This window comes from Manacus vitellinus, unplaced genomic scaffold, assembly GCF_001715985.3.
Source record: "Manacus vitellinus isolate BGI_N305 unplaced genomic scaffold, ASM171598v3 scaffold_29_pilon, whole genome shotgun sequence".
Classification (NCBI taxonomy): Eukaryota; Metazoa; Chordata; class Aves; order Passeriformes; family Pipridae; genus Manacus; species Manacus vitellinus.
Genome location: NW_021940207.1, coordinates 2,648,583 through 2,660,788, shown reverse-complemented (window position 1 = coordinate 2,660,788; position 12,206 = coordinate 2,648,583). Strand labels below are relative to the sequence as shown.

The following is a 12,206-nucleotide window of genomic DNA, read 5'->3' as shown; positions in this document are numbered from 1 at the left end:
CGGTGGAGGAGCTGGAGGAGGCGGTGGGCGAGCTGCTGCGGGAGGTGTCGCAGGACACCAAGGACGACGGCGCCATCCGGGAGATCTGCCAGCGCCTCTTCAACACCCTGCAGCTGTAAGAGCGCCCGGCCCCCCACACACCCCCTCACCCCGCTCCCCTCACTCACTCTCCTCCTCCTCTCCGCAGGGATGAGGGCCAAGCCCAGCGCTGCAGCCAGGTGCTGCTGGACGCCCCCATCCAGCTCTCCCAGATCACCGATGGATATGGTGAGTGACTCCCGCCCTGCCATCAGGATACCCGGGGCTCAGAGTGGTTCGGGGCTTCGGGTGTGCACACCTGACCTTGGGGAGTAGAGCTCGGGCACCACTCACCTGTGCACCCCTCTCTCATCCTGCTGCTGAGCTGTGGGCAGCAGTGCCTGTGGGATAACCTGAGGTGAAGGAGTAGAGATGCACTTTGTTCCCCTTTTTCTGTTGGGAGAGGGATCATTCGTGCCTGGGCTTGGGCTGCCATTAAGGCAGTGCTTTGTGGAGCCTCCCTGACACATGAGCTCACCAACCCAAACATGTCCTTGCAGGTGACACCAGTGCAGACCTGCTGCCGGGGCTGTTGCTGAAGAGAGGCCAGACCTCGGTAAGTGGGGGCTGTGCCCTCATGGGAGCATCTGACAGGTGGGGCTGCAGGTGCCCTGCCCTGCTCCGGTCACCTCTCCCTTGGAGAGCAATGGGGACAGGCTGGTGCTGGTTAGGGGCACAGCTGCAGGGGTTACTGCTCCTCCGTATCAGGCTCTCTATAGTTTGAGAATCTCTTGACCTTAGTCTGGTGAAGGGGCTCAACAGGTGTCATTATCAACAGGAGCTTATTAATTTGACAAGATCTATTTTGCTGTAATTTCTTAATGAGGTTCAAAGCATAGATGATGCAGTGGTGGTGCTCAGGGTGCATCTTCTCTGACTTTCACAAGGATCTTTGGTTCCTACAGCAAAGCCTTTGATTGAGAAAATGGAATGTCCCAGGATGACACCTTGAATATTCAATGAGAGATAAAGTCCTGCCTAGTGGCAGAATGTGGGGATGTTACAGGTGGGGAGTTAACTGAGAGCTGCTGTAGGAGAGGTTGTAAGCCCAGCTTTAGAAACAGCTGTAGGTTGTCGTGCTTTGAGAAATAAGATCAGGAGTAGAGAGGTTTGGAAGCAGTTACACTCCGTGACCTGAAGGAAATCGGGACATCTCTATCAATGGAATGCGCAGCTTCTCAGGAACAACCTGGCTTGCCATCTGTGTTGGATGTGCCAAAGTTTGAGTGCGGGTGAGGTGCAGTTGTGCATCTGCAAAGCAGGGAGCTCTACAGGGTGGGCAGTCTCTCTACCAGGCTGGTCCCTCACAGAGCTCTCCTTTCCATGGGTTAACGTGTTGAGAATGAGAATCCCTTGCTTGGAGACTGAGACCTAACACTATCCCCACATGCCTGAACGGGAGTCTTAAGTAAAAGCTGGCAGCTGTGGCTGGTTTTGGCACCAGAGTGTTGCTGCTGGGTTCACTTTCTGGCTCTTGTGTCTGCAACTCAAAAAATAATCTTCAGAAAAGTTGGAGACAATTCAGAGAAGGCCTTGGGAGGGCTGTCAAGTTTTGGAGGACATGTCTTACTGGGAAATTCAGGGAGCTGGTTATGGTTTACAGAGTGACTCAATCTCTCCTGTAAGTGTGGGGTCCAGTAGCTCCAGTAACAAGGCGCTCTTCAGTCTGGCACACGGGTCTGTAACATGCTCCGGTGGCTGCAGAGTTGCCTAGAAATATCTAGGAGTGTTCTTGGTCAGCCACAAATATTTGACTCGATGCAGGAATAAGCTGGAGTGGGCTGAGAGCCTGGCCAAGACCAGAGGCCAGGTTAAAACACTTGGCGCCTTCTTGCCTTCAGGGTTCATTAAATGTTTTTTGTTTCTGATCCACTGCACAAGCTGAGTTTGCTCCAAACTGGTGAAAGTTTAATGTGTTGGGAAGGGAAACACCTTGTGGTGCTCTTTGAGGGTGGGTGCAGAGTGTACCAGAGGAGGCACTGGGATAGCAGGTTGCTGCTATTGGAGTGACTTGGCTGATCCAGGTTCCTGGAACTACAGAAACGGGACGTATGATAGGTTTGGCCAAACCCTCTGCCTTGCTGAGGCAGAACTTGTGTATGAGCAGTTGATTTAGGACTTTATTCCTGAAGTGGTTTTCTAGCCTGATTAGCCTCCTGAAAATATGCTTGAATCTTTCCCAGTTTCCCTGTCCTACCTCACTTCCTTTCTTTTGGGTTTAAGAGGTTGATTGATCTCTTTTCTCCCAAAGCTGGGCTTTTGGGGCTTTTGCTGAAGATGCTCTCTCTCTTCTTCATACTCTCTGTTCCGTGTCCCAGATGGTGAATGCCAAGAAACTGGAGAAGGCAGAAGCCAGGTTGAAAGCCAAGCAGGACAAGAGGTTGGAGCGGGATTCCCTGAAGTCATCTGGCCCTCTGTGAGTATGGAGGGTGCCTCCAACGCCCCCATCCCGTTCTGCTGAGCAGGGCTGGGATCTGGCTGTACCAAAGCTTTCCTGTTGAGCCCCCTCTCTATCTTCTGCTGGCCTGCAGAGTCCTTGAGGAGGCGTCTGCCAGCCAAGCTTCCAGCAAGAAGGAGACTCGCATGGAATCATCAGGCAAGAACAAGTCGTATGATGTGCGTATCGAGAACTTCGATGTGTCCTTCGGTGAGCGGTGAGTGTGGGTGGGGAGGTGGGACAGATCCTGGCTGGGATTTTGGACCATGGGGAATTGAGACTGGATTAGAGAGCAGTTGAGAAATTACAGAGAGTGTGAGAAAGATCAGGAAGCAAGGTGGGCACTGACCCCTTCGCCTTTGGGCAGGAGAAGCCTGTAATGGTTACCTGGCTTCAGCACAGCCTGAAATGCCCCCATCAGGGCAGGTGGCTCTGGTTATCTCCTCTCTGTGGGTCAGTCTGACCCCAGACCTGTCCTCTTACTTTAGTGTCCTGCTGACCGGAGCAGACCTGAACCTGGCCTTCGGACGGCGCTACGGGCTGGTGGGCAGGAACGGGCTGGGGAAGACCACACTGCTGAAGATGATCGCCAGCCAGAGCCTGCGCATCCCCTCCCACATCAGCATCCTGCACGTGGAGCAGGAGGTGGCAGGGGATGAGACACCAGCGCTGCAGAGTGTGCTGGAGTGCGACACCACTCGCGAGAGCCTCCTGCGGGAGGAGAGGGACCTGACGGCCAAGATCAACGCTGGCAGGTGAGGTGTCACCACTGGATTTACAGCCCTTCTGTGGCCTCTTCACCACGAGGTCTCATTGTAAGGTCTCTCCCTTCCAATGAAAGGCTCTGGTGAGGATGGGCTGCATCTTGCCCACCTTAGTCCTGCCTGGGAAGATCAGCCTCCCCCAGCACTCAAACTCTAACCTGGTGAGTCCCACACGCTCCTCTTTGTTCTGCTCCAGGGGAGAAGGGACAGAAGGTGCCAGACTATCAGAAATCTACGCAAAGCTGGAGGAGATTGAAGCAGACAAGGCCCCAGCGAGGTGAGACAGCCCCGTGGGCATCACTGTCTGTTGGCATGGCCAGAGCTGAATAGTGGTTTGGGGTATGGAAGGGTGATACTGTGGCCCTGGGATCCAGAGTGTGGGGATGGGGCTCTCCCTACTACCTTTTCTTGTCGGTTCTGTGCCACAACTCTGCTGGATTAGGAGTAGTTGAGCTTCCCCCTGAAGCTGGAGGGATTTTTTTTGCCCCAAATGGCTTGCATTGTTGCTGCTGCTCCTCTCGGATCTCCCTAGGTTCCTGGTTTCTGGGGGATGTTTTTGGGATGTTGGTGGTAGTGAGACTCTCTTCCTGGCCAAAGAGCTGAAAAATCCTTGCAAATCTCCTGGTACTTCATGAAGATGCTGTGCCCCACTGGGCTGCATTTCCCAGTCAAGTGCTGCTCTTGGGTGTGTAGGGAAGTTTTCCTGCACCAGAATGGCTTTAAGCTGTGCAGCAGAGTTCCCTTGGTGGGTGAGACCTTGGACTGTGCTCTGCTGTTGGATGCTGTACCTGGATTCCAATTGTCTCCCCTTTTCCCCAGGGCGTCTGTCATTCTTGCTGGGCTGGGCTTTAATGCAAAGATGCAACAACAGACAACCAAGTGAGTTGCTAAACTCTGGGTATCAAGCCAGAAATGGGTATGGGGAGGTGTTCCAAGTGAGCCCTCAGGCACTGCTGTGGCTGTAAAGGAGAACAGGGGTCTATCCCTGCCCATCCAGGGCCCATCCTGCCCTGGGGGTTGCCAAATCACCTTCCTCCTGGACCGCAGATCTCGTGCTGTGCCCGAGATACCTGCAGGGACAAGCTACCTCTGGATGACAACAGAGCCAAAAGAGCCTTGGGAAAGGCTGGCAGACAGGCAAACACAGTGGTTCTACATTGAACAGTAACCCCTCTCTGCATTCTCTTCTCTTCTCAGAGAGTTTTCTGGAGGCTGGAGAATGAGACTGGCCTTAGCCAGAGCCCTGTTTGCCAGGTTGGTGTCCAGGCCTTCATGCTATGGGGTTAAGCCTCTTTGCTGTCCATGCTGCGAGGTGCAGGGGTGCTGCCTGGGGGTCCTCTCAACTCAGGCTCTCGAGCTGGGGCCATTGGAGGCATCACAGCTCTGTGTGTGTGGTGAGACACTGAACTGGCCCTATGCTCTTTCTGCTTCTGATCCCATGTCTTCTTTTCCCTAGGCCAGATCTCCTTCTGCTGGATGGTAAGTTGATACTGCAAGTCCCCTCTGACACCACTGCAGGGCCTGCCTGTGCCCTTGTTGGGGTTGGGAACATGCCATGGCCTTTAGCTGCCTGCCCAAAATAGCCCCGTGTGACGGGCAGGCCTGGCAGCGCAGTTGGTGCTCCGCTGGCACAGGCAAGTCTGCTTGGGCAGCCACTCTCACTGCACTCAGCAGAGCCCTATCCGTGCCCCAGCCAGGTGGTGTATGTGTCATCTTGTCCCAAGTGCTGTTCCCTTTCCCTCACTGGTCCCTGAGATGTGCCCTGGCTGCCAGTCCATGCTGGGGGCAGTCCCCAGCTTGGGTGGGAGATCTGGGTGAGATGCTGCTGTGGGGCACCAGGGTCTGGGTACCAATATGGAATGGGGGGAGTATCCCTGCCTGAGCCTCAGCCCCTGGTGCCCACACCCCATCACACCCTACACAAGAGTCCCCTGAGCTGGAGGGAAGGTCCCCATTCAGCCTCTCTTTCTCCTCAACACTGATCATTAACCTTTCCTCTGGGGAAAAAAGCGTAATCCAGCCATCCCCATCTCTCCTGACTTCAGTGCCTCTTTCCCTTCCCTCAGAGCCCACAAACATGCTGGACGTGAGGGCTATTTTGTGGCTGGAGACCTACCTGCAGGTAGGGGGGGATGGGGGGCCTTGATACAAAGCAAGGGGGAGGAATGGAGACTTCCTCTAGACTGGTGGTGATGGGACCACCCACTGGCTGGGTGGTGGGACCAACCCCTGCGCTCTGGTTGATGGTGCTCAGGCCTCCCTCTCGCCATCTCCTCCAGACCTGGCAGTCGACCATCCTCGTGGTGTCCCACGACAGGAACTTCCTGAATGCAGTGGCCACGGACATCATCCACCTGCACTCGCAGCGGCTGGACACGTACCGTGGGGACTTTGAGAACTTCATGAAGATCAAGGAGGAGCGGCTGAAGAACCAGCAGCGAGAGTATGAAGCCCAGCAGCAGTACCGTGAGCACATCCAGGTACTGGGAGAAGCCAGTAGAGTTGGGGCGTTCTCCCAACCTTGTGCCTTTCTCTCTGCTTTTAGACCTGTGGTTGTATTGCTGCAGGAGGTTTGGCAGCAATGCAGGGTGGCTGGTGCTGAAGGGGACTTGGAGTTCTCTGATGCTTTTCTCTCTTGCAGGTTTTCATCGACCGCTTTCGCTACAACGCCAACCGGGCGTCCCAAGTCCAGAGCAAGCTCAAGCTGTTGGAGAAGCTGTGAGTGCCTGTCCTGCTCCTCTCTGGAGGTCAGGGAGGGGCAGTGCTAGTGGGAAGAAACAGAGGATCCCAGTGTGCCTGGCAGATAGAGTTGTGGTATGGGCTTTAAGCATTTGTCTCTGGTATAGAGGCTGGAATGAGGTGTCACAGAGCTGAAGACTCTACCTGGGCTTCTGGTGTGAGAGCAGACCCTCATTCAAGGCGCCTTGGTTATGTGTATCCTCTTTTTGCAGGCCAGAGCTGAAACCTGTGGACAAGGAATCTGAGGTGATCATGAAGTAAGTGTCACCTGAGCCCTTGCTTGGAGGGTGCTGGCTCTGTTTTTGACGTGAACTACTTCTTGGTCCTGTCCCAGCTGGGACAGCCATCCCTTTGTGTGGTCCAGCCTTACTCTGACAGGGAGCCCACAAAGGCCCCTGCTTTCAGGCTGGGTTCCCTCCTGGGGCCAAGGCTGCAGGTCTTTGTCTCCTTCTCGTGACCATCCTTCCAAGAGGCCCTGTGTGGCAGGGAGCCCTCCTTGTCACCTGGAGGGTTGCAGAGATTATCCCAGGAGGGCTAGGAACAGGGTCTGGGAGGTTCCTGGCCATCTCTCACCTCTTCCTGCCTTCCCAGGTTCCCTGACGGCTTTGAGAAGTTCTCCCCCCCAATCCTGCAGCTAGATGAAGTAGACTTCTATTACGAGCCAAGTCACTATATCTTCCGTTCCCTCTCCGTCTCTGCTGACCTGGAGTCCCGTATCTGTGTGGTATGTGGGATTGCAGAATAATGGCAGCTGCAAGGGACCCTGGGAGGTCCCTGCTCAAAGCAGGGACAGCTTTGATGTTAGATCAGGTTGCTCAGGTCCTTGTCCAGTTGTCTCTGGGGAGGACTATTTCTCCCATTCTGGGTCCTGTTGCAGCATTTGATCACCCTTATTTTGAGGAACATTGGAACATTTTTCCTACTACCAGTTAGAATTTGTGATTTGTGCCCTTTGTCCTTCATCCTTTCACTGGATGTCTCTGAGGAGAGACTGGGTCCATCTTCCCTGTCAGCTGACAGCAGCATCAAGTGGGGGCTACATTGGATGGGGCAGCAGAGATGCTGTGTGCTTGCAGCTGAGGCCAGACCAGGAAATCCTTAGGCTCGAGGGTGAGGGGGGAATACCTCCCGACACTGCTGCCCATGCTGCTCATCTGTGATAGAAATGCAGCTTCCTGCTAACTGGAGTCACTGGTTATGCTCCCATCCTGCTCCCCCTCATCATCCATGAGAGATGAAATTCCTTGATTGCTGCCCCCCTCTCCAAAGTACCTTCACGGGTTTCACGTTCTCCAATGCTGTTGCTTCTTCTCTAGGTTGGGGAAAATGGAGCTGGCAAGTCAACCATGCTAAAGATCTTAATGGGGGAGCTGGCACCAGTCAGAGGGATCAGACATGCTCACAGGTACCTGGGAGGAAGGGCAGGGGGATTGGGAGGGATGGTGCAGCTGGAGGGCTCCTGGGCTGTGCTTTGGAGTGATGGCTGCCCGAGCAATGGGGTTGGGTCCAGCACACCCACACATGTGACCCCTCTTCGGTAGCTGCAGCTGCCAGTGCCGTGGTTGCAGGGCCTGGTACCATCTCCCAATCCTTCTTCTTATTTTGCAGAAACCTAAAGATCGGTTATTTCAGCCAGCACCATGTGGATCAACTGGACTTGAACATCAGTGCTGTAGAACTACTGGCAAGAAGGTTCCCAGGTGAGTTTTGGAGATGCCTGCAAACCCCCTGCTTGGGAGGGAATTGCCTGGAAGTGCTGCTGAATTCCTCCTGTCATGCTGGTCTGGCACAGGCTGCCCAGCTGTGTGAGCTCAGAGCCGAGGGCTCTGTGTCATGCTAGGTGTCCATAGCTGTGTTGTGACATGATCCTGCAGGGAAGACAGAGGAGGAATACCGGCATCAGCTGGGGAGCTACGGCATCTCGGGAGAGCTGGCCCTGCGTCCTGTGGCCAGCCTGTCTGGGGGGCAGAAGAGTCGCGTGGCCTTTGCCCAGATGACGATGCCCTGGTAATTTTCTCCCAAATACCATTAATTATTGCATGGCTTCATCCCTGGAGTCTTCTTCACTGGGAGGAAGGCAGGCGTTCAGGGACTTTCTGCTACCCCACGGAAATCTTGTTCTTGGGGGGCTTTATGGGGAGGGAGGTTGTCACCCTGGGGGGATGGGGGGATGGTGTGGAAGGAGGCAGGTGGTTTTCTCCCACTGCTTTGGGCTCAGGATGAGATGTGTCCCTGGAGCTGGGCAACCCTGATCCTGGAGCCAGGCACATGCCAGTGGCTGTGGCTCTAAGTGGTTAAAGCAGCAGTTGGGGTGTGGACCAAGCCCAAGCCTGTTCAGTGCATCTTCAGAGCTGTCTTCTCTTCCAGTCCAAACTTCTACATTCTGGATGAGCCGACAAATCACCTGGACATGGAGACCATTGAGGCACTGGCAAAGGCACTGAATAAGTTCCGGGTAAGGTTGTCCCAGTAAGATCTGTTTTTCTAACACTTCCTGCAGCCTCCAGCTCAAGGTACTTGGTATCTCAGTGAGAGGTGGATGGTCAACACCAGTGGTGACTTCAAGTCTAGGACAAAATTTGGGAAATCAGTCACATTTCTGCCTTAGCTGTCCATCCTGGTAGTTAGTTTTACTTGCTGGCTTTGTCTGAGAGAGGCAACAGCAGCCCAGAGAGTATCTTGTCCCCCATCCTGACCAGCCACCTACACTCTGTGACTTTATCACATGCTGTGTGCATCTCTCAGCCCTGCCTTGGGGCCACTCAGATCTTTCTTAGGCACGTTTTATGGCTGATCTCCAAAGACTCAGGCTCCAGATACCACTGTGATCGCCCTGGATATCAGTGGTTGTTGCTCAAGTTGGAGCGGTTTTCCTGTGAAAGAAAAGCTTAGCTGAGGTTGCTCGGGGCCTTAACTAGACACCTTTTCAGTGTTACTGACTTTGCATGGATTCTCCATCCTTGAAGTTGTCTGAGACCTGGAGAGCCAGTAACAAACCTTGCACTTACTTTCCAAGAGTGGAGACTAAATACGTTCCTGCTGCACATGCCTCATTTTTACATGATCTGTGTCCCCCTGAAGGAAGAAAAGGCTGCAGTGAGGTCCCTGCCAGTGAAATACTGTTCAGTTTTCCCTGAAGTGGATGGAATCCTGAAGTGTGAGCACAGGCTGGACAGGGGCACAGGATCTCCATGCTACTGTCCCTGAGCCCTGGGTTGTGGTCCACTAAGTTCCCATTTTTCTCCCTTGTGTGTTGACAGGGTGGTATAATCCTGGTGTCACATGACGAGCGTTTCATCCGCCTGGTGTGCCAGGAGCTGTGGGTGTGTGAGAACGCCACCGTGACCCGCATCGAGGGTGGCTTTGACCAGTACAGAGACATCCTGAAGGAGCAGTTCCGGAAGGAAGGTTTCCTATAAGGGAGGCGGGAGCCGGACTGCGCCAGGGGCTGGAGGGCAAAGCTCAGCCACCTTGGCATCCATCCCAACTGTGCCTGGCAGAGCGCCGAGGACGCTGCTGCCCACATGGACTGTCAGCCATGCCATCAAACTGCCACCTGAACTGCTCTCCCCTCCCAGGGCCGGGTGGAAGGACAGCGTGGGAGCAGGAGCCTGGTGCTGTGCGTGGCCAGGGGCACGCCGGGGACTCTGCCACTGGCCAGGGCTGTGCCCAGCCCTGGGCACACTGGGAAGGCTGTGCCTGGAGCTGCTGCTCTGCCGAGAGGAGGGAAGGCGGTGTCGCATCCCTACCCTGGTTTAACTCCGTGCTCTGGAGGGCAGGAAAGGAGCTGTTCTCCGTCTTTCTTCGCTTCACCCTCTGCCTTTTTCTTTCTTTGTTTTTTTGTTTAACTGCCTGAACACTAGTCCGGCTCCATCACATGCCACTGTCCTCCCTGCTGCCTTGGAGGGAAATGAGGCCTTTGCTGCTAAAAGTGACCCCGCCTCTTCCCCAGCCCCCCAATGCTGGGGCTCGCTTGCGTCTGTAGTGCCGAGGGAGCCAGAGCCTGGTTCACCCAGGCCCTTCTCCCTGTTCCTTTCCCTGTGCTGCTGCCGATACCGCCTCGCCTGCCTTGCCTTTGAACCGGCCCAGGGGGTGGGCTGTCCAGCATCCCTCCCTGCCCACCCACACGGAGGTTGTGGTGTAAATAAACCCAGGATGCAGTGGGTGCAATGCTCTCCTTTCGCTGGGGGGCTGGGGGGCTTTGTTTGGCAGGGGTGAGGGGGAGGTTGTCTTGCTGCTGCTTGAAGGGCAAAGTTGCCCAGCGGGAGATGCTTTCCAGATGATTCTTTCCAAATTAAATGGCAGCTCTGTGGTGCAGGGGAGGCCACTAGCTGGGGTGGGTTGTGTGGAGCTCTGACAGTGTGCCACTGGTCACTGGAGTGCCACAGGCCATTGAGGTGCCACCTTGGGGGGCAAGGCTGGGGTCTGGTGTCAGCTCTGGAGGGTCCAGGATCCAGTTGTGGTTTGATGGCTGTGTGAAGTGAGCAAGAGGAGGGGACAGAGCTTTAAACTAGATTTAGCAGGGTAAGGGGAGGTACTTCTGAGTGCCTGAGAGGAACCATGAAACACTAACACTTTAGGAAGCAACCGGGTAATACCTATAAATTGTCACAAAGGAATTATTAGAGAGGGCTTCTCCCAAGAGGTGAAGAAGCTGATAGCCTCCCTGAAGTGTCTCTACCCCAATGCACACAGCATGGGTAACAAGCAAGAGGAGTTGGAAACAGTGGTGCAACTAGAAAACTGACCTAATTGCTATCACAGAAATGTGATGGGACACATCATAAAACTGGAACACTGCAATGGAGGGCTATAAGCTTTCAGAAGAGGCTGGGAAGGAGGGGCAGGGCTGTTGGGCTCTATGTTAAGGAAGGGACAGATTGTGAAGAGCTACCTCTGAGTAACAGCCATGAACAGGTTGAGAGTCTGTGGATAAAAAACAAGGACTGGACCAGCCAAAGACCCCCTGTGGTCAAGGTCTGCTATAGGCTGACTGATCAGGGGAGCCTGCTGACTAGGCTGCCTTACTTCAGATACAGGGGGCGTCATTGGCAAACTCCGTGTACCTTCAAGTCCTGCATCCATGTTGTTTATAAAGATGTTGAAGAGCATTGGCCTTAAAATTGTGTCCTGCAGAACCCCACTAGCGACAAGTTGCCAGTCTGTTGTCACTATTCACTATTACCCTTTGCACCTGTTAGACAGTTGCTCACCCATTGCATGAGGTGTTTATCCGGCTGTGTGCTGGACATTTTGTCCAGAAGGATCCTTGGAGAGACAGTATCTAAAGCTTTACCGAAATCCAAATAAGTTACATCTTTTTGTGTCAAGGCTTCCTTTGATCAACTACATGGGTCACCTTGTCCTAAAAGGAAATTAAGCAGGACTTTCATGGTCCTCATGAACCTGTGCTGGCTGGGACCCATGCCTGCATTGTTCTTCAGGTGTATTTCAGAAACTCTCAGAATAATCTTCTCCATAATTTTACCAGGCACCAGGATCATCCCTGTTACCTTTCTTGAAAACTGGGACAGTGTTTGCCCGTTTCCAGTCAACTGGGACTTCTCCAGATTCCCAGAGCAGTTCAAAAATTACCGAGAGAGGTCTCATGATGGCATCCACCAGCTCTTTGAGTACTCTTGGATGAATCCAATAAGGCCCCATAGGCCATCCCTATAAAGGGATCCAGCTGAAAAAGAAGATCCTGCATGAGTTTGGGGTTGAGTAGGAGGTTATCATTCTCACAGTCATGGTACTCCAGCTCAGGGACCCCCAAAGCCCATCACTGGTGTTGAAGACTGAATTGAAGAAAGTGTTAAACATCTCTGCCTTACCTATGTCCCTGCTCGTGGGGTGCCTATCCTCATCCAGTAATAGGAAAATGCAATTTCTGGACTGGATTTTGCTATTGAAATATTTAGAAAAGAGGTAGAGGGAGTTTTTATACAGGCACATAGTCATAGGACAAGGGCAAATGGCTTTAAACTGCAAGGGGGACATTCAGGTTGGATATTAGGAAGACTTCCCCAGGAGTGTGGTGAGGCAGTGGCACAGGTTTCCCAGAGCAGCTATGGATGCCCCATCCCTGGAGTTGTCCCGGGCCAGGTCGGACGGAGCCCCCCGGTGTGGTGGGTGCCGCCCCGCCCCCGGGGGCGCGCGGGGACCGTTCGAGCGCGGTGTTCCCCCCC

At 54.0% G+C, this 12,206-nt stretch overlaps 1 protein-coding gene across 1 annotated transcript; it reads left to right on the top strand.

The window, feature by feature from the left end:
- Positions 1-2: 2 nt before the first annotated feature.
- Positions 3-10,183, top strand: ABCF3 (ATP binding cassette subfamily F member 3; the record flags this gene model as incomplete). Its single annotated transcript, XM_029960726.1, has 20 exons — positions 3-115; positions 188-267; positions 579-634; positions 2,397-2,494; positions 2,610-2,732; positions 3,004-3,270; positions 3,476-3,556; positions 4,099-4,158; positions 4,477-4,533; positions 4,736-4,758; positions 5,346-5,401; positions 5,559-5,759; positions 5,921-5,997; positions 6,231-6,275; positions 6,610-6,742; positions 7,335-7,423; positions 7,627-7,718; positions 7,893-8,025; positions 8,386-8,473; positions 9,279-10,183. Coding segments are annotated over 20 exons (2,031 nt in total), but the record flags the coding sequence as incomplete, so codon positions are not given.
- Positions 10,184-12,206: the final 2,023 nt, after the last annotated feature.